Below are 23,560 nucleotides of genomic sequence, written 5' to 3'. Positions count from 1 at the left end.
GGATATTTTACCACATTAAAGGCACAATATAAATATTTGGTGATGTTATATTTAATGCTTCTGCAATATTGATCGAAAAGTTTCATTTACTTTAGCTAAATAAAAGGGACACACTCTCTGAGCTTTTCAACATTCGCTCATCGGGATATCTCGCCAGAGATGACCAAACCAACACGCAAAACAGCACCTGTACTGTATGACAAGAGAGTGCAGATTGGTTGACATGTGGACTCCGTTTGGTGGAGATGTTCCCATGGAGGCTGGAGAAGTTAGCTGCCCAGCTTTATTCAAATTCAAGGCGGCTCTGATTGGCCAAGGCACTGCCCTGGTTTAGCACACTGGGCTAAATCACTGGCTTTTAAAGCAGACCAAGGCAGGCCAGCAGCACGGTTCAATTCCCCGTACCAGCCTCCCCGAACAGGCGCCGAAATGTGGCGACTGGGGGCTTTTCACAGTAACCTCATTTGAAGCCTACTTGCGACAATAAGCGATTTTCATTTCATTTTTTTCACTGGGGAATGAACCGGGGAATGATTGTTGATGAGCGTTTGGTTTGATGCCAAAAGGTGCAAATTGTGCGCACGTTCCTTATATCGGGACAGGGCCCTGCATGTGAATATCCCGTGACCTATCTAAATGCTGCTCTGTTTATGGTGATAGCTCAGAGTTCCGGACTGTTTGGTTGTATATTTCAGTTCGAGATTGGTTACTAAAAATACATTCCCGTGAGAAGATGTTGCTAATTCTGTGTATTCCTCTCTTACCCTCTCCAAACATGGGCATCAGCAATATTTAAAATATTACCATTTAAAGTGTACCTCCTTACACTACTCTGAATATATTACATCATCATATTGCAAAGGATCAGTGTTGTACTTCATAAATTGGGTGTAGATTTTTTTTACACACACGTGATCTGTTACGCACTCGTTTTATTAAATCTCCAGGGTTAATGTGAATTATCCCATTGATTCAAAGCCAATTTCATAAACGTTCTCATTCATTCACTGTCAGTACAGTATCTGTTCGCTCACTCCGTGTAATTGCAATCAATGCCAGTGCTGTTCAAATGCCACCGTAGTTGCTTTTGGTCCTTCCTTACCACCATACAAGCACTGCAGGAGGCTGTTCAGCCCTTCGTGCTCATGATGGCCCTCTGACAGAGCTATCCAATTGAGGAGCAAAATAAATAGGAGCAAAATAAATAGGAGCAGGAGTAGACAGAAGAAATCCTCCGTTCGGGAGATTATATTCTCCTACCGGGGTTGAATCGCTGCTGATTTGCATCCTGGAGGCGATTCCCAATCCTCAGCCATGCAATTTTATGCATGTCGAGGATTGCGAGCAATTCCCGCTATCGGGCCGTTAATTTGAGTGGGGGGGCCCGATACTGGGTTTCCACGCTAGCCAGCCCAACCCGCCCCCGCATTGCAAATCAGCCACCATCCCCCGGATCGCCCATCCTTGAGCTGCAAGCCAACTTTTTCATGGTTCAATGTTTACAAATGAAAGGTAATTCAGGGGTAAATTCCTTGTAATTGTGCTATTTCTGTAATTTATAGAGTAATCAGCAGATATGCAGCAATGTGGCTGACTCTTAAAATGGTGTGGCAATTCATTCAGTGCAGGAGCAATCTGTGATGGATAACAAACACGGACCTCGCCAGGGACTCCAACATCCCACAGAATAATTGGGCGGGATTCTCCAATCCCGCGGCAGCGTGTCCACGCTGTCGTAAACGCCGTCGCGCTGCTCCAGCTGCAGATCCCAGCGTGAACTGTGCACGGCGGAATCCGCGCATGCGCAGTTGCGCTGGCGCCAACGAGGACATGCGCAGTGACCTCCTTCAACGCGCCGGCCACGACGCAACAGGGAGACAGGGGCCGGCACGTAGGAAAGGAGGAGGCCCCCAGCCACAAAGGCCAGCCTGCCGATCGGTGGGCCCCGATCGCGGGCCAGGCCACATCGGAGGCTCCCCCCCCCCCCCCCCCCCCCCCCGCGGGGTCGGACCCACCTTCACTCCCCCCCTCCCGATCCTGACACGCCGAGTTCCCGCCGGCCCAGAGCAGGTTGGAACGCCGTCACCGGGACTCGTCTCTTTTCGCTCAGTCCATCCGGGCCAGAGAATCGGCGGGCCAGCCGCGTAGAGCGGCCCGGCACCGTGCCAATCACGCCGATGCCCATGGCGTCGATTCTCTGCACTGTGGGGAAACGCGTGCCGGCGTCGGGGCGGCGTGGCCCATTCGCGGGGATTCTCCGGCCCGGCACAGGGCTGGGAGAATCCTGCCCATTGTTTTGGTTAAATCCGGGGGATTAGGAAAGTAAATTATAATAAAGCCATTGGCCGGAACACAGTTAATATATCTGAAAATGAAAAATGAAAATGGCTTATTGTCACGAGTAGGCTTCAATGAAGTTACTGTGAAAAGCCCCTAGTCGCCACATTCCGGCGCCTGTCCGGGGAGGCTGGTACGGGAATCGAACCGTGCTGCTGGCCTGCTTGGTCTGCTTTAAAAGCCAGCGATTTAGCCTGGTGAGCTAAACTGGTCGGTTGGTTTATAATCTGAATCTCAGTTTATTAATTCGATCCCTGAAGATGAGGAGAATCAGGTGGAACATTACTGCAACTTAGAAAGTTAAGTGGCAAAATTCTCCGTTCAATCTTGAGATCTCTTTATATTTCATCTCGATATCAGGGAGATAAAGGAACACTCCAAACTGCAGGGGACAGAGGTTCATTCATAAACCTAGAATATCTAGTATGAAAACAAATTGTGATGTTCAATTCGGGCACGTTTAGGACAGCTCTCCTACACAGGGGTTAGGAAATTCAACTCCTCATTCTGAAATTATACTTTGGGACTACAAATGCGTGAATTGTATGAAATTCCCTGTCTGCTATTTTACGGCAGCTTTAATTCACTGAAGTGGGCGGGTACATATATCTGAAGGGCGGCGCGGTGGCACAGTGGTTAGCACTGCTGCCTCACAGCGCCATGCACCAGAGTTCGATTCCAGCCTTGAGTCACTGTCTGGGTGGAGTTTGCCCATTCTGCTTGTCTGCATGGGTTTCCTCCGAGTGCTCTGGTTTCCTTCCACGGTCTAAAGGTGTGCCGGTTAGACAGATTGACCATGCTAAAATTGGCCCGGGGGAGTCAACCTAAATAGAATGCTCTTTCAGAGAGTCGGTGCAGAGTAGATGGGCCGAATGGCCTCCTTCTGCACTGTAGCGATCTATGGAAAAGGCAGGAAATTTGGACATGCTGCACTTCAGACAAGTCATCCTTTCTGCTAATTTTCTTCTCCGCAATCAACTCAGATAACGCTTTTAATGTCCAAGCGATGAATACAAAAAACCAGCCTTAAACACTTTCAGAATGGTGCCTTGGGAAACCAGAGCAGAGAGAGAATTCGGACTATATTGATGGTTATAAATCCCCTCCCTAAATCTCACCAGCTCACTCCCCTTCTCTTCCCTCAGCCAAGCTTTTGATCATCTGTTCTCAGGTTTCCTCAAATAGCTTGGTGTCACGTGTTGTTGGATAATGTATCTGGTTTGGCATCTCTCTCTCTATCTATCTAGCCATCACTTAAAGTGGGGAGGACACTTTTAAAATATTTGGCCAGCATTTTTTTGCTGATCGCTTGTTGCCCTTGAGAAATGAGCTGCCTTTTTGAACAGTCGAAGTCCATGAACCCCTGGCAAGAACCTGCGCCTTGTAATGTGAGAGGCGATTGGACTACAGCTAGCATTCCACAGGAATATCGAGAAAGGGTTATGTTGGGGGGGGAACTAAAGCAACAAACATAAGCATTGGAAGAACACTGTAACAATCGCAAAGACTGCTGGGATGTGTAGCACAGGAAAGAGCAACTCTACTGACATCAGGGATTACAAAAATAAATAGGTCAGTAATCTTGGCAACAGCAATAGGAAAATTAGTGTTTGGTTGGGCCTACAATATGCAAAACTGAAGCAGTTAGACAATGAGCATCAGTAAGTGGAATGTGTTTTCTATGTAGCATGAATGATCTAGTTACAGATATATTTTACAAGGGCAGCACGGTGGCACAGTGGTTAGCATTGCTGCCTACGGCGCCGAGGTCCCAGGTTCGAATCCCGGCCCTGGGTCACTGGCCGTGTGGAGTTTGCACATTCTCCCCGTGTCTGCGTGGGTTTCACCCCCACAACCCAAAGATGTGCAGGGTAGGTGGATTGGCCACGCTAAATTGCCCCTTAATTGGAAAAATAATTGGGTATTCTAAATTTATAGGGGAAAAAAAGATATATATTTTGCATATCTATATATATAACACAGTTGATTACAAAGCCCAACATATTGGGTGTTGACGTTTGATCTCCATGCAAAAGCTTGAATAAAGACCCCTAAAGTGAGACAGACTGTGTGTGCGCCAACTCTGGCAAATGTCCACATTAGTTAACCTGTTGAGAACCAACCCGTTTGGCCATACTACGAACGTGCCTTTCATGACCATCGAGGCCCAGAGTGGGACTGGAACCTGAGGTTTCCCACTTAGCGGTAGGGAGGCTAACCCACTCTGCCACAAGACCTGGCTGGGGAATGCGTCACATTAAAAGGCACTAACTAAATGCAAGTTGTTGCTACAGCCCCATCTCCGGCTTCAATGTCTGCTCGGCCAGACTTTTGCTATTCCAGAGTTTGGTCGTCTTCTTGCAATTTTGAAATAGTTGCACACGTATAGAACATAGAACACTACAGCGCAGTACGGGCCCTTCGGCCCTCGATGTTGCGCCGACCTGTGAAACCATCTGAAGCCTATCTGACCTACACTATTCCATTTTCATCCATATGTCTATCCAGTGACCACTTAAATGCCCTTAAAGTTGGCGAGTCTACTACTGTTGCAGGCAGGGCGTTCCACACCCCTACTACTCTCTGAGTAAAGAAACTGCCTCTGACATCTGTCCTATATCTCTCACCCCTCAATTTAAAGCTATGTCCCCTCGTGTTGGTCATCACCATCTGAGGAAAAAGACTCTCACTGTCCACCCTATCTAACCCTCTAACTATCTTATATGTCTCTATTAAGTCACCTCTCAGCCTTCTCCTCTCTAACGAAAACAACCTCAATTCCCTGAGCCTTTCCTCGTAAGACCTTCCCTCCATACCAGTCAACATCCTAGTAAATCTCCTCTGAACCCTTTCCAAAGCTTCCACATCCTTCCTATAATGTGGTGACCAGAACTGCACGCAGTACTCCAGGTGTGGCCGCACCAGAGTTATGTACAGCTGCAGCATGACCCTGTGGTTCCGAAACTCAATCCCCCTGCTTATAAAGGCTAGCACACCATATGCCTTCTTAACAGCCCTATTAACCTGGGTGGCAACTTTCAAGGATTTATGTACCTGGATGCCGAGATCTCTCTGTTCATCTACACTACCAAGAATCTTGCCATTAGCCCAGTACTCTGCATTCCTGTTACTCCTTCCAAAGTGAACCACCTCACACTTTTCCGCATTAAACTCCATCTGCCACCTCTCAGCCCAGCTCTGCAGCTTATCTATGTCCCTCTGTATCCTATAACATCCTTCAGCACTATCCACAACTCCACCGACCTTCGTGTCATCTGCAAATTTACTAACCCATCCTTCTACACTCTCTTCCAGGTCATTTATAAAAATGACAAACAGCAGTGGCCCCAAAACAGATCCTTGCGGTACACCACTAGTAACTGAACTCCAGGATGAACATTTGCCATCAACCACCACCCTCTGTCTTCTTTCAGCTAGCCAATTACTGATCCAAACCGCTAAATCACCTTCAATTCCATACTTCCTTATTTTCTGCAATAGCCTACCGTGGGGAACCTTATCAAACGCCTTACTGAAATCCATATACACCACATCAACAGCTTTACCCTGATCCACCTGTTTGGTCACCTTCTCAAAAAACTCAATAAGGTTTGTGAGACATGACCTACCCTTCACAAAACCGTGTTGAGTATCGCTAATCAACTTGTTCTTTTCAAGATGATTATAAACCCTATCTCTTATAACCTTTTCCAACATTTTACCCACAACCGAAGTAAGGCTCACAGGTCTATAATTACCAGGGTTGTCTCTACTCCCCTTCTTGAACAAGGGGACAACATTTGCTATCCTCCAGTCTTCCGGCACTATATCCGTGTCTCTTCCGGCGGGATCAGTGTGCAGCTCTGAACAGGGTGAAATTAACAACTGCAATTAATGTCACTGGCCATTTTCGCACAGAGGCATCCTTGGTGTGAAGAAGGAACTGTGACATTATGTAGAATGTCTAGAATGTAACGGGTTAGTGTAATATCATAATTAACCACTAGATGGAGTTAGGTACAGAACTATATAAAGCACTGACTTTCAAGCTTCTGGGAGAAGGCTGGAGAGAGCAGTGAGAGATCAGAGCACAGTTATAGATAGAGTGTAGAGACTAGTGGTAGTATAGTGTCGATTGTAGATTACTAGATTATTGCTTGCCATAGGAGTAAGTGGTCAAGCTGTAATAAGTAGTGTAATATGTAGTGTAATAAATGTTAGCTTTGAGTTGGTGGACTTTGTTCGTAGACAGGTCCCATCCTTCCCACGCCTCCCGCCATTGGGGATCCAGGACAGAATAGTCTCTAGGGGAGGGTAGGGTAGAGTCTCTGATATTTATAAGGTGCTCATGAAGGAGGAAGGGTCCCTGACGGAGGAACTGAAACTCAAATGGGAGGAGGAGCTAGGCGGGGAAATGGAGGACAGGCTGTGGGCAGAAGCCTTGAGTGGGGTAAATTCAACCCCAAATGCGCTAGGTGTGTAGGAGGACCAGCAAACCACGTACACATGTTTTGGGCATGTCCTAAGCTTAGGGGGTACTGGGAGGGATTTGCGGGGATCATGTCCCGGGTGCTAAAAACAAGGGTGGTGATGGGTCCATGGGGTGGCAATTTTTGGGGTTTCGGAAGACCCGGGAGTCCAGGGGGAGAAAGAGGCCGATGTTTTGGCCTTTGCTTCCCTGATAGCCCGGCGACGAATATTATTGGCGTGGAGGGACTCAAAGCCCCCAAAGACTGAGTTGTGGCTTACGGACATGTCAAGTTTCCTGGGTATGGAAAATATTTAAGGTCGCCTTAAGGGGATCTGTATAGGGGTTCGCCCGAAGGTGGCAACCATTTATTGACTTCTTTGCGGGAGAGTGAGCGTCAGCAGGGGGGGGGGGGGGGGGGGGGGGGGGCGTAGAGTAGAGTAGAGTTGGAGGGATAAAATAGCCGGGTAGTACCGGTGGGAGAGGAGCGGGCTTGTGCAGTATGTTACGACTGAAGTATTGAATGTACGTGGATGTTTGCACATTTTTGCCTTATTTGCTTTCTTTCTGTTGATGTTTGTAACTGTTTACAAAGCCAAAAACTACACGCTGTGGCCACGCCCATTTTAGAAAAAATTGTCCTGCAAAGGGAAAAAAATGCTCTCAATGCAGTAAACTAAATCACCTTGCCTCCCAATGTCGTTTTACATCAGGGAAACCGGTAAAAGATTAAAAAATCGTACAATAAATATAAGACAGTACAGAGTGTAAGAAATGAAGGGGGTGAAGAAAATTTTTTTACTACGAATTCCGATTCCTCCGAATACACTCTGCAACAGGTCTGATACAGGTCTGCATGCAAGCTTGATAACAGATATGGATGTGAAATTGGTGAATAAGTTTCCAAAGATTAGAAAGTCCAAATGTCGTCTGATGGACTACAATGGGGACGCAATTGCAATAAAAGGTTCCTGCTGCCTCGCAGTACAGAACTGTGACATCTGCATGCCATTAGAATTTGAAACGGCGATGCTACAAAATCACAATTAATTGGTGTAAATGAATGCATTCAATTAAATTTGGTGCTCAGAATTCGTACAGCCAACACATTCAATGGGTCCCTCAGCGATGGTATAGAGTAATCCTGAGCAAGTTCAAGCATGTATTTACTGGAATGGTTACCTTACCATTCACGTACAGCATTAAACTCAAAAGTGATGCTAAGCCAGTGATACATGCACCCAGAAACGTGCCAACGCCATGAAGAGATCATCCAAAGGATGACCTAGATACAATGCAGCAATGCAACATATCAAAGGTGACTGAGCCAACAGACTGGGTAAACTCTCTGATATGTGTGTGCACAAACAAAATGATGACTTGCGTATATGCATAGATTACATTGAGCTGTGAAATGAAAATAAAAATCGCTTATCATCACGGCGCCTGTTCGGGGAGGCTGGTACGGGAATTGAACCGTGCTGCTGGCCTGCCTTAAAAGCCAGTGATTTAGCCCAGTGTGCTAAACCAACTCCAGTTAAAATTTCACTAGCTGCCACAGTGGGATTTGAACCAGTGTCTCCAGAGCAAGCCTGAGCCACTAGATTACTAGTCCAGTGACACTATCACTACGCCACCACCTTCCTCCTAATAGTGTAATAAATGATAGCTTTGTTATTGAACTTAGCTTCTGTAGTTTTTGTGAACACTACGACATCCAACCTGAGTATAAGAATCACAAAGAACACCACAGGAACAAACATACAAAAAAAAACCACAAAGCTGCTGTCATTGTATAAATTCATTTGTGATAAACGATCCCACAGGATTAGAGATTTTACTTTTACAAATAATTTGTTTTAAAAATCGTACAGTACACTATTTACACAACCAATGGAGTGGCAATTTCTTCCCCCAGTATTTACAGGAGTGTGGATGCATTTACATACATGTGGATAGAGTGATGAGTAAACATATGTGCATATATATATACCAGATATACAGATTTCATTTATACAGGCACATGTGCACACACACACACACCTGCATGCACACTTCATCATGTCTCAGTCACAATTCTGGAATTGCCCACCTCAGTACTGTGGGAGTACCTTCCCTACATCGGCTGCAACAGCTCTTGTCATGGATCCATCGTCACCTTCTCAAAGATGAGAGACAGCAAATGCTAACCTTGGTGGTGACACTCTCGCAAAGCAATATGAAGTAAACGCTCACACGTACACAAAGCTGGATTTTAGAGTGGTTTTCAAAATCCTTCATATTAATCATCGACGGGTGTTATAATTAATTAAGTGCCCCCCTTCTTAAAGTAACACCACTAATAAAGTGCAACACGGGCTAATGATTTAAAAGAAACTACACAAACCAAATTGCAATCACAGTTGTAGGTTTGATGTCCTGGTGGTTTCCTCGTACAGAATCAGACCAGACAGGGTAATGGTTCGGCCATTCGCAGTGCAACCCCAAAGCTGGGCCGCAGCAGTAAACCCCGTGTGGCCCAGAAGGCAAGTCGGCTGCCTGGTTCCCCCATGGCCACGGGGTGGCCACTAATCGACAAATTGTGGGTAAAGAGATCCAAACCTTTTTTTTTTGTGGGTCTTGGGGTAAGAATCCTGCTCCCTCCTGCATAGACCAAAAGAATATTAAATCTAAATTTGGCCCCCGCAGCTTCCTGCTTGGGCTGTTGAAGGCCCGCAGGACGTGCTTGTTAGGTGAATTGGACATTCTGAATTCTCCCTCTGTGTACCCGAACAGGCGCTAGAGTGTGGCGACTGGGGGGTTTTCACAGTAGCTGCATTGCAGTGTTAATGTAAGCCTAATTGAGACACTAATAATGATTGTTATTAATTTTGACATCATCCTTTAACAATATTAAAGGACCCCGCTGTCTGCAGGTTGAGATACAATTGCCGTTGATTCTCCGTAACTCCAGGGCAAGTAAAGAACTTGCTCAATTTTAACTTTCCACTCGCTCATTTTCCCAAAATGGTCCCATATCTCCACTCACAGACACATGCACACATGTGCACATACACATGCACATTTGGACATGCACACATTCACACGTACAGGGACACGCACACAGGCACGCACATGTGTGCATGCACACAGATACGCCACACACACAGGCATGTGCACATCTTGCATGCACACAGACACGCACACAGGCACGGCGCACCTGGGCACGCATGCACACATGCAATTACACACAGACCATACACACACATGTGGGCACACAGGTACACACACACATAGTGCGGGATTCTTCGGTTCCCCCAGTCACATGTTTCTCGGCGCCGTTTTATTTGCTGGTGGCGGGATTCTCTTTTCCGACCTCCTGTCAATGGAACTTCCCATTGAAGCCAGCCTGCACCGCCGGGAAACACGTGGGCCGGGGTGCGCTGCCGGTGGGAAAAGAGAATTATGGCCATGCCGACAAACACATTCAAATGCCTACAAACACTCAGACATGCACAGGCATACCTACAAACACTCAGACATGCACAGGCATACCTACAAACACTCAGACACACATACCTACAAACACTCAGACACACATACCTACAAACACTCAGACACACATACCTACAAACACTCAGACACACATACCTACAAACACTCAGACACGTATACCTACAAACACTCAGACACGTATACCTACAAACACTCAGACACACATACCTACAAACACTCAGACACACATACCTACAAACACTCAGACACACATACCTACAAACACTCAGACACGCATACCTACAAACACTCAGACACACATACCTACAAACACTCAGACACACATACCTACAAACACTCAGACACACATACCTACAAACACTCAGACACACATACCTACAAACACTCAGACATGCACAGGCATACCTACAAACACTCAGACATGCACAGGCATACCTACAAACACTCAGACAGGCACAGGCATACCAAAAAACACTCAGACACGCATACCTACAAATACTCAGGCACACACACAAATATTTGCAAACACTCAGGCACATACACGCATACCTACAAACACTCAGACATGCATACACATACCTATAAACACTCAGACACGCACACGCACACCTACAAACACTCAGACACGCACCCGCATACCTACAAACACTCAGACACATACACATATACCTATAAACACACGCAGATACATACGCGCATACCTAAAAACACACTGACATGTATACACACACCTATAAACACACGCAGACACACACCTACAAACACATGCGGCCACATACATATACACAAACATACGCAGGCACATACACACCGACAAACACACACAGACGGATACACACACCTACAAACACACATGGACACACACTGACAAACACACATACACACACACACAAACACATTAAAACAGACAAATACATTCATGCGCAAAATTGCACAATTTTAAAAGGCCAATTTTAGGAGCTCCAGTTAATTCAACAGCTGGTCAGATTGTTCCCAAAGTGGCTTGAAATGGAAGTTCAGCTGCTGTTTGGAAATGATTTTACTTTAAAGAGTCTTAGACTCTGCCACGTTTAAACAACACAAAAATAAACTACAGTTAGAAATCTAATCAGGTCTGCTATCAGTGTCATAGTGAAGCTCTCTGGACACCAAGCATAAGCTTCTAGCCAAAGAAAATCTCGTGACGTCTGAATATGAGCTGCTATCGAAATGACGGGTTGTGTCAGGCTGAAGTCAGGAGCAGATTATCGTTCTGTAAATGGGAAAAGGTCAGCGCTCCCGAAGTCTGGAGATACTTTGGTGCAAAGGATTTTGACGTCCTGCAGAATCCAAGTTAGGAGCTGCCTAAACACCTGGTACTTGACACTTGACTAAACACCACCACGTTATGGTGGCAGGTTGGGATGGGTGCTGGGCAGAATTCCTGAAAATGTCATAACCAAAGCAAGGGAGAAAGGTCATGTAACTGGTCAGTGAAAGGAATTTGTCAGCTCTTGTCAATAACACCAGCCAAGCATTTAAATTTCTATTCACTGCACTGCACTAGCCAGGGAAATAAATCCGTGCGGCAATAGGTAATGTAGGAACATAGTAACAGGATTCAGCTTCTCCAGCCTGTTCCCTGCCATTAACCCTACTTACCCGCCTTAGTAACACTAAACCCTAAATAGCCTGGCCAATTAAAACCTTATTAAATTTAGCTTTGACATTTTCAATTGACGTCCCAGTCTCAACCATTTGCGAAGGGAGAGTTTCAGATTTCTGCTACCCTTTGACGATATCACCCCCTCAATGTTTCAGCTCGGATTTTAAGGTTGTACTTGTTGCTTGTACAGGATTCCCTCACCTGAGGAAATAGTTTTTCTCTCAGTCACACTATCTGAATCCTGGGACTCCCTCCCTAACAGCACTGCGGATGTACCTATACCATCGGGATTGCAGTCGTTCAAGAAGGCAGCTCAATACCACCTTCTGAAGGGCAATTAGAGATGGGCAATAAATGCTGGCATCGCCAACGATGCCCACAACCCATGAACCAATATTTTTTTGAACTATTCTATCAAAACACTTAATCATTTCAAACACCTTGATCAGATCATCCCTTAATCTTCTACATACAAGGTTTGCATGCAGTTATAATAATTTAACCCCTTCAGCCCAGTTATAATTCCTACCGAGGCCAATATATTTTTACTGTTTGTGCTATTTACAAAGTTAGTGGTGAATCTTTAATGCAATCATGTGATAGTCCTTTGGGCTTCAGCATTGACGTCAAAATAAATGGGTTTGAATCTCCAGACAGAAGTTACACAAACATATCAAATGTTTGGCACCCTCAGTCAAGTTGGTAGCACGTTCACCTCTCGTCGTAGGTTCAAATCCCACGACAGAAATGTGAGCATAAGATCTTGGCTGACACTCACAGGGCAGCACTGTCTCACAAAGGATCAAAGGAAGTTCTGTTCAAGATTTATCCTTCCGATGTCACCTATAATCAGTTTATCACATTGGGAGCTGGCCGATTTGCTTAATTGGCAACTGTGTTTCCTACATTACAAGAGTTACACTTCAAAAGAACACTAATGGTTTGGAATGTCTCGATATCATGAAAGGACTATTTTAATGTAAGTTTTGGTTTTCTTTACTCCTCTGGTTCAAGTCAGTTTTCTCAACACCACTTATGGTGTAAGATGGGAACATCTCCTGATATCTCTGGCAGCGCTTCAGCATGGAAAATGTGGCATTTTATCCAGTTACATGCTTGGCGTTGACATTCCAAGCTGGGAACGGGTTTTCCAGCGATAAGCCACTCCGCTGAATTCCCCTCCCTCACTCCTGCCAACGACAGCAGGGAACCATTGTGATTGTAACCTCAGTGCTTCATTTCAGTACTACTCTTCCAGCTGTCCCAAGTAGGAGGAAGATACAGAGAGGCTGCCGACAGCGAACGATTGTGCGATCTACACTCCTAGGAGAGGGATAGGATAGCAGGAAGGGGTTGAAGAGTCTTGGAAGGGAAGGCGAGCCACGGACATACACTGAAAGGGGCATTTCTGCCCCGCCTGACTCAATAAAGGAAAGTTGTACACCTATACTGGAGGCATCTTCCTTCTCCAGATCAGCAAGATGTAGCTTATTTCCTAATCAAAGTCCCAGCTAAAATGAAATCAGAGTCCCGGTAACGCGATAGGTTCCTGATTTGCTGAATTCATTTTTTTCCCCAGAATTTTAGAGTACCCAATTCATTTTTTTTCCAATTAAGGGGCAATTTAGCATGGCCAATCCACCTAGCCTGCACATCTTTTGGACAATGGGGGCGAGACCCACACAAACACGGGGAGAATGGGCAAACACCACACGGGGAGAATGGGCAAACTCCACACGGGGAGAATGGGCAAACTCCACACGGACAGTGACCCAGAGCCGAGATTGAACCTGGGACCTCGCCGCCGTGAGGAGCAATGCTAACCCACTGCGCCACCGCGCTGCCCTGATCTGCTTAATTCATGAAGTCCCAGACTTATTTTAAGTGGGTGTCTCAGCCACTTGCAGGTTACAAATCGCAAGGACCAAGTTACAAGCAGTTAAGTAGCAAGGTTGTTTCTATCTACCCAGCTGCTCCATTAACCTGGCATTCAAACCTACAGACCAAAGCGATCAGAATTCCAACCTGACGGAGGATCTCACAGATAACATTAGGAATGCAGAACTGAATGGTTAAAAAAATTAATGATGAGACGGGCGGGAAGGCTTGTGGTTTGGGGAAGGGACAAGCCAGATTTGGTTACTCAGCTGCTCCTTTGGTTATCGTGCTTCAGGATTATCCTCCCAAGCCCCGAGATGTTTATTGGACATTTCCTATTTCCAATGCAAGGGGTTGGCTTTTGTTGGAGATCACATTTTTCTGATTGGTTAGTTGTCAATTGCCATATGATTACTTCTAGCTACAGTCCTACATATGTACATTAAATGTCCAAGTAGCTTTGCCTTATTTTCAAACAAAGCAAACCAGCCATTCTCAAACTGAAGGAAGTGAACTCAAGCGATGGACAACCAAGGACCTGAAGACCCCACTGATTAGGAGTCAAGCTCTTCATTGCTCATTTCACCCAGCTATTAACAGCAGTCTAAAATCATTCAGACTCAGATGTGCATTTCTCCTATTTACTTTGGATTCGCCCGGCAATGAGTCATCTGAAGTTTGATCATTCCTTTACTGTGCATTTGTAGAAGATGATAAAACTCGGTTGGCATGGAGTGGATGGATGGCTTGGGCAGCTGATTGTCAAAATAGTGATGTGGCATGACCTTGCCTTCAATATCTTTTCCAAAGGGCCAGAACCCGTAAATCCAGACCTCTTCACAAAGTTCCAGTGCAAGGCTTACAATCATTATGCCAGTGGAGAGACGCTTCACTTGAATACCTCTGTTGCGCCAAAACCCGGCCAAGCGATTTAAGTACACGGGGTTGAAAAAAACAACTTTCTGCTTGGCCTGAAAGTCTTGCAGAGTATAAAGAGCCCTGAAGCTGCGACCCGTGTTTATGGTGTAGGAGAAGGCAGGTAAGAGGAGAAGAGCATCATTGTAAACAATCAAGTCGGTGAAAAATGGTTTCCTCCTGTCATGGAGTTCTGAATACCTGTTAGAGAAAACACCCATTGTTACTTCACAACATTTTTACCAATTCAATATGTAGCTTTCTCTTCCTCCCCCTTCCCACGAGCACCACAGCACCCCCCCCCCCCCCCCCCCCCAACACACACACACCCACAACATTCCAAAGTGACAGCAAAGCTAACTACTTCTAAGCCTCTCGTCACAGTAATCTATTGGATACAAATAAGAAAGTGTGTTTTAATCTGTGCACTCTGACTTAGGGGCAGCACGGTAGCATGGTGGTTAGCATAAATGCTTCACAGCTCCAGGGTCCCAGGTTCGATTCCCGGCTGGGTCACTGTCTGTGTGGAGTCTGCACGTCCTCCCCGTGTGTGCGTGGGTTTCCTCCGGGTGCTCCGGTTTCCTCCCACAGTCCAAAGATGTGCGGGTTAGGTGGATTGGCCATGCTAAATTGCCCGTAGTGTCCTAATAGTAAGGTTAAGGGGGGGGGAGTTGTTGGGTTACGGGTATAGGGTGGATACATGGGTTTGAGTGGAGTGATCATTGCTCGGCACAACATCGAGGGCCGAAGGGCCTGTTCTGTGCTGTACTGTTCTATGTTCTATGTTCTATGTACTGTGCAGGCCCTCCTGCAAACAACTTCAGAGAGACAATCTTTCAGATGGGAGATTGAGCTGAGGCTCTGTCTGTCTGTTTATACGGATGTAAAAGATCCTACAACACAATTTGAAGAAGAGCAAGGAAGATCCCTCTCTCTTTCAATTCAATTTCATAGAGTCATAGAGTTTTACAGTACGGAACGAGACCCTTCAGCCCATCCTGTCTGCTGGCCATTAAGCACCTGTCAACTCTAATCCCACTTTCCAGCATTTGGCCCATAGCCTTGTATGCTCTGGCGTTTGAAGTGCTCATCTAAATACTTCTTCAATGTTGTGCGGGTTCCCGCCTCTACCACCTTTTCAGCCAGTGAGTTCCAGAGTTCCACCACCCTCTCAGTGAAAAATAAATTTCTTCAAATACTCACTAAATCTCCTGCCCCTTTCCTTAAATCTGTGCCCCCTGGTTATTGACCTCTCTGCTAAGGGGAAAAATACCTTCTATCCACCCTATCTATGCCCCTCATAATTTTATACACTTCAATCAGGTCCCCCTCACTCAGCCTTCACTGCTCCAAGGAAAACAACCCCAGCCTATCCAGTCTCTCTTGGTAGCTGAAGCCCTCCAGCCCAGGCGACATCCTGGTGAATCACCTCTGCAACCTCTCCAGTGCACTCACCCCCTTCCTGGTATGGTGGCCAGAACTGCACACAGTACTCCAGCTGGGGCCTAACCAGCTCCAACATAACCTCCCTGCTCTCATATTCAATGCCTCGGTTAATAAAGGCAAGAATCCCATAAACCTTCTTCACCACCTTATCTACCTATCCTGCTGTCTCCTGGGGTAGCCTGATTTCATGCTGTCTCTGCATGTACCGATGCAAGCCCAGTTACTTAGCAATGCTTGGAAGCCCTTATTCACTGATGGGATTGTCTCCATTAGTCCACCAGCCTGGAATACTGAAACTAAATGATTCCACATGAATATTATACATAAACAACTACCAATAAACGGTCATTGAATCGAGTAGATCCAATTCTTCTCACTAAGTTTCTGATTTCAATCTCACAATCACCAATCCAAAGATGACATATGATTTGATGGATTCCTAATGCCAACGAGGCCCATTTGTGAGTTAGCCTCTGGGCAGTGCATACAGGGATTCATCCTTTAGTTTGATCCTTATTTTGAATAACAAGAGCAATGAGATTATCCACATGTTTATTCTACGGGTTAAATTGGAATCGCTCTTGGCATGTCAATCCCGGCACCTTCATGCATGCAAACATTTTTTTTTTCTCCTTTGTCTTTCGTGGACAGTGGGCATCACTGGCAAGGCCGGCATTTGTTGGCCAACCTGAATTACCCTTGAACTAGGTGGCTGTTAGGCCAGAGGGCAGTTACGCATCAATCACGTTGCTGTGGCGCTGGAGTCACATGTAATAATGGCAGATTTCCTTACCTAACAGATCATTACCGTGTCCCAGCTACACAAACCACCAATTACCCCGTTGCCCATTAGGAGGAACACTGCTGGTCAAGGTGTCCACTCACCTCTCTGCAATTATGCTTGGGTTCGCCGTCACCAAGTTTGTTTTTGTTCCCACATCTTGGCTGAACTGCCCAGCTACAGGAGGGAGGTTGCATCTAGAAAAGACAATGAACACTCAATTCAAGAACTCCACAGAAGGGCTTGCATTTGGGAGCTAGGCACGCTGACTTGGTCAAACTGTAAAATTAAATTCACTTCTCCATGGGAGTCCTGTAAATGCCAACTAGCATCACTAGAGTCTGTCAGTCCTGGACTAGCACACAGTATGAATGTCACCCAGGATAAGACATAGCTGTTGGATGTCCAGTAATCTGCCCCACTTCTCGTCCCCAACACCACCTCACGCCTGAGTCCACCCTCCGTAATTTCAAAACTGTACTTGGTAATTATAATTATAGAAAGAGGAGTTGGCCATTCAGCCTCCCAAGCTTGTTCCACAATTCAACAAGATGGTGGCTGATCTGTATCTTACCTCCATCGACCTGCTTTTCCTCTATATCCTTCTATACCCAGAACAATCAAGATCTTCCCTTGTCCTTCAAGGTGGTAGAGGCCACAGGTTTGGAAGGGGCTGCCAAAGGAGTCTTGGTGAATCGCTACAGTGACATTTTGTAGATACTACACACTGTTACCACTTTGTGTCAGTGGTGGTGGAGGGAGCAAATGTTTGCAGAAGGGGGAGCAATCAAGCAGGCCACTTTGCCCTGGATGGTGTCGAGCTTCTTGAGTGTTGTTGGAACCACACTCATCCAGGCAGGTGGAGAGTATTCCATCACACACCTGAGGTGTGCCTGGTAGGCGGTGGAGAGACCTTGGGGAGTCAGGAGGTGAATTACTCATCTTAGAATTGCCAGTCACTGACCTGATCTGGTAGCCACTTTCTATATAATAATAATAATAATCACTTATTGTCACAAGAAGGCTTCAGTGAAGTTACTGTGAAAAGCCCCTAGTCGCCACATTCCGGCGCCTGTTCAAGGAGGCCGGTACGGGAATCGAACCTGCGCTGCTGGCATTGTTCTGCATTATAAGCCAGCTGTTTAGCTAAACCAGCCCCTGGCTGATCCAGTTCAGTTTCTGGTGTGAGGAATGTAGGAATTCCATATATATTGTATTATCTGTATTTGGTGTAGTAAGGGTTAAAAGCCTGGGGTAGTGAGTGTATGACTGCTGCTGTGGTCAAATGTTGCCTTGATGCCAAAGGCAGTCACTCTCCCCTCACCTCGTGACACCACAGTGCAGTACTAAGGGAGGGCGACATTGCTGGAGGGACCATCTTTGATGTGAGACATTAAACCGAGGCTCCGTCTGCTCTTGCAGGTTATACCTCAGTATTTATCCCTCAATTATCACAAAAACAGATTATCTGGCCAAGATCACATTGCAGCTGTGTGGGAGCTTGCCGTTTGCAAACTAGCTGCCTCATTTCCTGCACTGTTACAGGAAATAACAGTGTTAGTTCCACACTTCAGCAATACACCTAACCACAAGTCACAAGAGACGTGCTTGTTAGGTGAATTAGACATTCTGAATTCTCCCTTAGTGTACCCAAACAGACTCCGCAATGTGGCGACTTGGGGATTTTCACAGTAACTTCATCGCAGTGATAAGCCTACTTATGACACTAAAGATTATTATTATTATTATAAAGCACAATGAGATAACAAAGAACAATACAGCATAGGAACAGGCCCTTCAGCCCTGCAAGCCTGTGTTGACCACGTGTCCTCTCTAGACAAACCACCTGTATCCTTCTATACATCCTCTGTTCATGTGCCTATCCAGATAAGTCTTAAAGGTTGCTAACACATCTGCCTCAACTACCTCACTTGGCTGTGCATTTCAGGCCACCACCACCCTCTGTGTAAAAAACTTCCCCCGCACATCTCCACTGAACCCTCACCTTGAACTTTAGAATTTAGAACAGTACAGCACAGAACAGGCCCCTCGGCCCTCAATGTTGCGCCGAGCCATGATCACCCTACTCAAACCCACGTATCCACCCCATACCCCAACAACCCCCCCCCTTAACCTTAATTTTATTAGGACACTACGGGCAATTTAGCATGGCCAATCCACCTAACCCGCACATCTTTGGACTGTGGGAGGAAACCGGAGCACCCGGAGGAAACCCACGCACACACGGGGAGGACGTACAGACTACAGACAGACAGTGACCCAGCCGGGAATCGAACCTGGGACCCTGGAGCTGTGAAGCATTGATGCTAACCACCATGCTACCCTGCTGCCCTCTTGTGCCCCCTTGTAATTGCCACAACCCAAGGTTGTGAAATGCAAATCTCTCCCTCCTCTCTCTCTCTCTCTCTCTCTCCCTCCTTCTTACTCTCTCACAAACCCTTTCCCACTTTATACTGTCACACAAAAAACAAAAAGCTTCAGGGTTTTGAATGCTTGTGTCAAAATGAGGTTGTTCAAATTCTAATACAGAGAATCCTTGTACGCACAGTGAGAGAGCGGCGTTCTGGTACTGCAAGGCTCTGCTCTTTGTTGAGTACATCCCAGTTTAATTGTTGGTCCTGTTCCCGCTCCTCCCCCTCCCCCCCTCCCCCCCCCCCCCGTCTCCCTCTCCTGGTGAATGGAATCATTCAGATGGCAAAGCCAATCAGGAAGCCTTTTATTCCCCCCCCCCCCCCCCCCCCCATGAAACTTTATTGGAAAACTAAACCTTACCGGAAAACTAAACCTTACCGGAAAACAAAATCAGCCTGGTCAATTTCAGCCCCGCAACTGCTGTTGGTCAATATCCCGCCGTTGCCAATGACTGCGCACCGTTTGTACTGCCGACTGCTGAAGGATGAATTCTGCAAATCAAGGACACGTCATCAAAGCGGGGAAAGGTTTTTTTTTATAAATTTAGATTACCCAATTATTTTTTCCAATTAAGGGGCAATTTAGCATGGCCAATCCACCTACTCTGCACATAGAACATAGACATAGAACAGTACAGCACAGAACAGGCCCTTCAGCCCTCGATGTTGTGCCGAGCAATGATCACCCTACTTAAACCCACGTAACCCGTATACCCGTAACCCAACAATCCCCTCATTAACCTTACACTACGGGCAATTTAGCATAGCCAATCCACCTAACCCGCACATCTTTGGACTGTGGGAGGAAACCGGAGCACCCGGAGGAAACCCACGCACACACGGGGAGGACGTGCAGACTCCACACAGACAGTGACCCAGCCGGGAATCGAACCTGGGACCCTGGAGCTGTGAAGCATTGATGCTAACCACCATGCTACCGTGAGGCCCCTATCTTTGGGTTGTGGGGGCGAAACCCACGCAGACACGGGGAGAACGTGCAAACTCCACACGGACAGTGACCCAGGGCCGGGATCGAACCTGGGACCTCGGCGCCGCGAGGCGGTTGTGCTAACCCACTGCGCCACCGTGCTGCCCTTAAAGCGGGGAAAGGTGACCATGAGGACAGCTGATCAAAAGCTTGGTGAAAGAGGTCGGTTTTTGAAGAGCGTCTCAAATGAAGGGAGGTGGAGAGATTTTGGGGAATTCCGGAGATTCAGGCAGTTGAAACATGGCCACAAGTGGGGAAGTGATAAAAATCACGAACGCACAAGAGATTCCAGAGGCCACAGAAGGTGACAGAGATAGGGATGGGAAAGAGCACAAAGGAATTTGAAATCAAGGTGTTGCTGGATCAATGTAGGCCAGTGAGCACGGCGAGTGAACGAGACTTGATGAGAGTTAGGTAGCTGAACTTTGGCTGAGCTCAAGTACATATAGGAGAGAAAATTGGAGGCTGATCAGGAGAGTGTTGGAGAGTTGGGTCTGGAGACAACAATTGTAAGCATCAAGGATTCACTGTTATCCATAGAATCCCTACAGTGCAGAAGGAGGCCATTCAGCCCATTGAGTCTGCATCGGCCCTCCGAAAGAGCACTCCACCTAGGCCCGCTCTCCCACCTTATCCAGCATGGTAGCATAGTGGTTACCACTGTGGCTTCACAGCGCCAGGGTCCCAGGTTCGATTCCCTGCTGGGTCACTGTCTGTGCATAATCTGCACGTTCTCCACGTTCTGCGTGGGTTTCCTCCGTGTGCTCTGGTTTCCTCCCACAGTCCAAAGATGTGCAGGTTAGGTGGATTCGCCGTGCTAAATTGCCCTTAGTGTCCAATAAAGTTTGATGGGGTTATGGGTTAGGGGTTAGGGTGGAAGTGAGGGCTTAAATGGGTTGGTGCAGACTCGATGGGCCGAATGGCCTCCTTCTGCACTGTATGTTCTATGTAAACTATGTTCTCCTGTAACCCCACCTAACCTACACCTCTCTGGACAGTAACGGGCAATTTAGCCTGGCCAATCCACTGAATCTGCAAATCTTTGGACTGTGGGAAGAAACCGGAGCAACTGGAGGAAACCCGCGTAGACACGGGGAGAAAGTGCAAACGCCACACAGACACCCGAGGCCGGAATCGATCCCGAGTCTCTGGAGCTATGAGGCAGCAGCACCGCATAAACATAAAAATTGACTAGGGAAGGAGCTAAGCCTAATGCACATAAACGATAATGAGGAAAACTTGCCTCTAAAGAAATAGAGAGCAAAATATATTTGGTTCATTAACTTATCCCAGGCCACCCTGTCCCGGTTAATAAATCTGGTTACGGCCAATTTGAACCTTGGCTCTTGAACCCAAGGGAAAGTGGTCCAATAAGTGTGGGCCAGTGGGCCTTTCCTTCCTTCCTGGTGTGGAAGACATTCACTGACGATGCGTCAGATCCCATGAGGTGTGCGCTTAATCTGCTGAAACAACACACGGTGAGGCGAGGGCAGCTTCAGCAACCGTCAAACTAACACTCTCGGGCTGAAGATAAAATGCAACCACATATTCTTTCCACAAAAAGAAACTGGAAAGGTTTTCAACATTCCAATGCAATCTTTTGGGAGCGAATAGAATACTTTTGCCAGTTGCAACAATGGTGTCCCACCTAAAATACAGCTCTTACCTTGGGTAAAATAGCAAAAATCTGATGAGTAATTTTGAGTTTCCTCTTGGGTTCTGCTTCATAAGATAGTTCGGTCCCCACTGGTGTGTTCTTCTGAGTGACCAGGCAATCACTAACAGCGTTACAGCATCTCTTCAGTTCTGATCTGAAAGGCAGGCAGTTATCAACCACTCGACCAATACTAATTTCACTAACATGTGGAGACCTCTGTGCCTGTCATCAGAACAAAAATTAAACAAAAAAATGTCATCTTAGCTTCCTGTCGAATTTTTCTGTCCAACACTGTTCCAACCAAGGTTTTTAGAACATTCCAGACTCCAGGTCAACAATTTTAGATCATAACCATCACTTTCATTTTCTCAGAGAAATGCGCTAATCAGGGTTCTGCTGTAACCGTTTACACCTCCTCTGGGCCAATTTTCTTTCTTTGCTCATTTCAATACCACACATTGAACCATCCTCCAGACTATCACAAGCCTTCCTTGACGTTCCGTCTTCCGCCTGCCTCCTCCCAGCCACCATATTCTCCCCAGCTCTGCATCCGCATGCAAAAGATCTCCAACTCTTGTTTCCGATGAAAGGTCAGCTACTTACAATGTTGATTCCTGTTTCTCTCTCCACAGACACTAGCAGATGGTTTCCAGCATTCTTTGTTTTTAATTTCACATTTGCTTTTGTGCGAGTCTGAACAGGGTGTGCGGGTAAGGATCAGGCTGAGGGGGGTTTAGAGGGGGAAAAATAGTTTGATCCTTTCAATCAATAACATTGCCAGCGATTACTGTTTTACGTAGTAGCTCCGCAGTGATAGAACATCTCTGTGAGTAGGATGGCAAGACGCAAAGAGGCATCTTGATGAGGTTTGAAGCCAGATTGAAGACTGGAAATTGAGCAGAGCCGTTGCCAACAAGGTAAGTTTTGCGGAGCCCACTGGTGATAGATAGGCGGTCCCGGGGCGTTAGATTTTTTTTGTAGGCTCTGGAGGTGCCTTACCTCTGGAGGCCTCTCCACTTCCAATAAAATAAAAGAGAAAAGAAAATATAGGTCATTTAGCTTCTCAGCTGGTTCCACCACCATAGGGAAGCCTGTTATGAAGTTAGTTGTGACGAGAGATTGATTTCCTTGGAGCACAGGAGACAGAAGGGGGACATGATTGTGATGTATAAAATTATATGGGGCATAAATAGAGTAGATAGGAAGAAACGTTTCCCCTTGGTGGAGGGATCAATGAACAGATGCATAGATTTAAGATAAGGGGCAGGAGGTTTAGAGGGAATGTGGGGAAATCCTTTCACGCAGAGGGTGGTGGGAGTTTGGAATTTGTTGCCCAGAAGGGTGGTGGAGGCAGAGACCCTCATAACATTTAAGAAGTATTTAGATGTGCAATTGTGATCCCAGGGCAGACAAGGCTATGGGCCAAGTGTCGGAATATTGGATAGAATGGTTAGGTGGTTGTTTTTGACTGGCGCAGATGCGATGGGCCGAAGGGCCTTTTCTGCACTGCATGATTCT

The 23,560-nt window shown here is 46.5% G+C and overlaps 2 protein-coding genes across 5 annotated transcripts in view; both read right to left on the bottom strand.

Annotated features, from left to right (window-relative positions):
* Positions 1 to 8,588: 8,588 nt before the first annotated feature.
* On the bottom strand, positions 8,589 to 13,623 carry LOC119954303 (keratin-associated protein 10-3-like). Of its 3 annotated transcripts, none has more exons than XM_038779412.1 (2): positions 10,436 to 13,623; positions 8,589 to 10,339 (listed from the first exon to the last, which is right to left on the bottom strand). In XM_038779412.1, exons 1-2 carry the CDS (start codon positions 10,963 to 10,965, stop codon positions 9,886 to 9,888), a joined length of 984 nt encoding a protein of 327 aa, XP_038635340.1. In that variant the 5' UTR covers positions 10,966 to 13,623; the 3' UTR covers positions 8,589 to 9,885. The 3 variants fall into 3 exon arrangements, with proteins under 3 accessions (XP_038635340.1, XP_038635342.1, XP_038635339.1); XM_038779414.1 differs by having other exon boundaries at positions 8,589 to 10,309; XM_038779411.1 differs by having other exon boundaries at positions 8,589 to 10,675; positions 10,706 to 13,623.
* Positions 13,624 to 13,681: 58 nt separating this feature from the next.
* Positions 13,682 to 23,560, bottom strand: part of LOC119954360 (alpha-2,8-sialyltransferase 8F-like) — a 50,742-nt gene continuing 40,863 nt past the window's right edge. For both annotated transcript variants that reach the window (XM_038779542.1, XM_038779543.1), the window contains 4 exons: positions 22,052 to 22,196; positions 19,777 to 19,889; positions 17,070 to 17,162; positions 13,682 to 14,939 (listed from right to left, as the gene is read on the bottom strand). In XM_038779542.1, the coding sequence (XP_038635470.1) occupies positions 14,465 to 14,939; positions 17,070 to 17,162; positions 19,777 to 19,889; positions 22,052 to 22,196 (826 nt within the window). In that variant the 3' untranslated portion in view covers positions 13,682 to 14,464. The remainder of the gene's footprint in view (positions 14,940 to 17,069; positions 17,163 to 19,776; positions 19,890 to 22,051; positions 22,197 to 23,560) is intronic.

The sequence above is a fragment of the Scyliorhinus canicula genome, chromosome 19 (assembly GCF_902713615.1).
Source record: "Scyliorhinus canicula chromosome 19, sScyCan1.1, whole genome shotgun sequence".
NCBI lineage: Eukaryota > Metazoa > Chordata > Chondrichthyes > Carcharhiniformes > Scyliorhinidae > Scyliorhinus > Scyliorhinus canicula.
The sequence above is the reverse complement of the archived record's forward strand: the minus strand, read 5'-3'. Positions and strand labels throughout refer to the sequence as shown.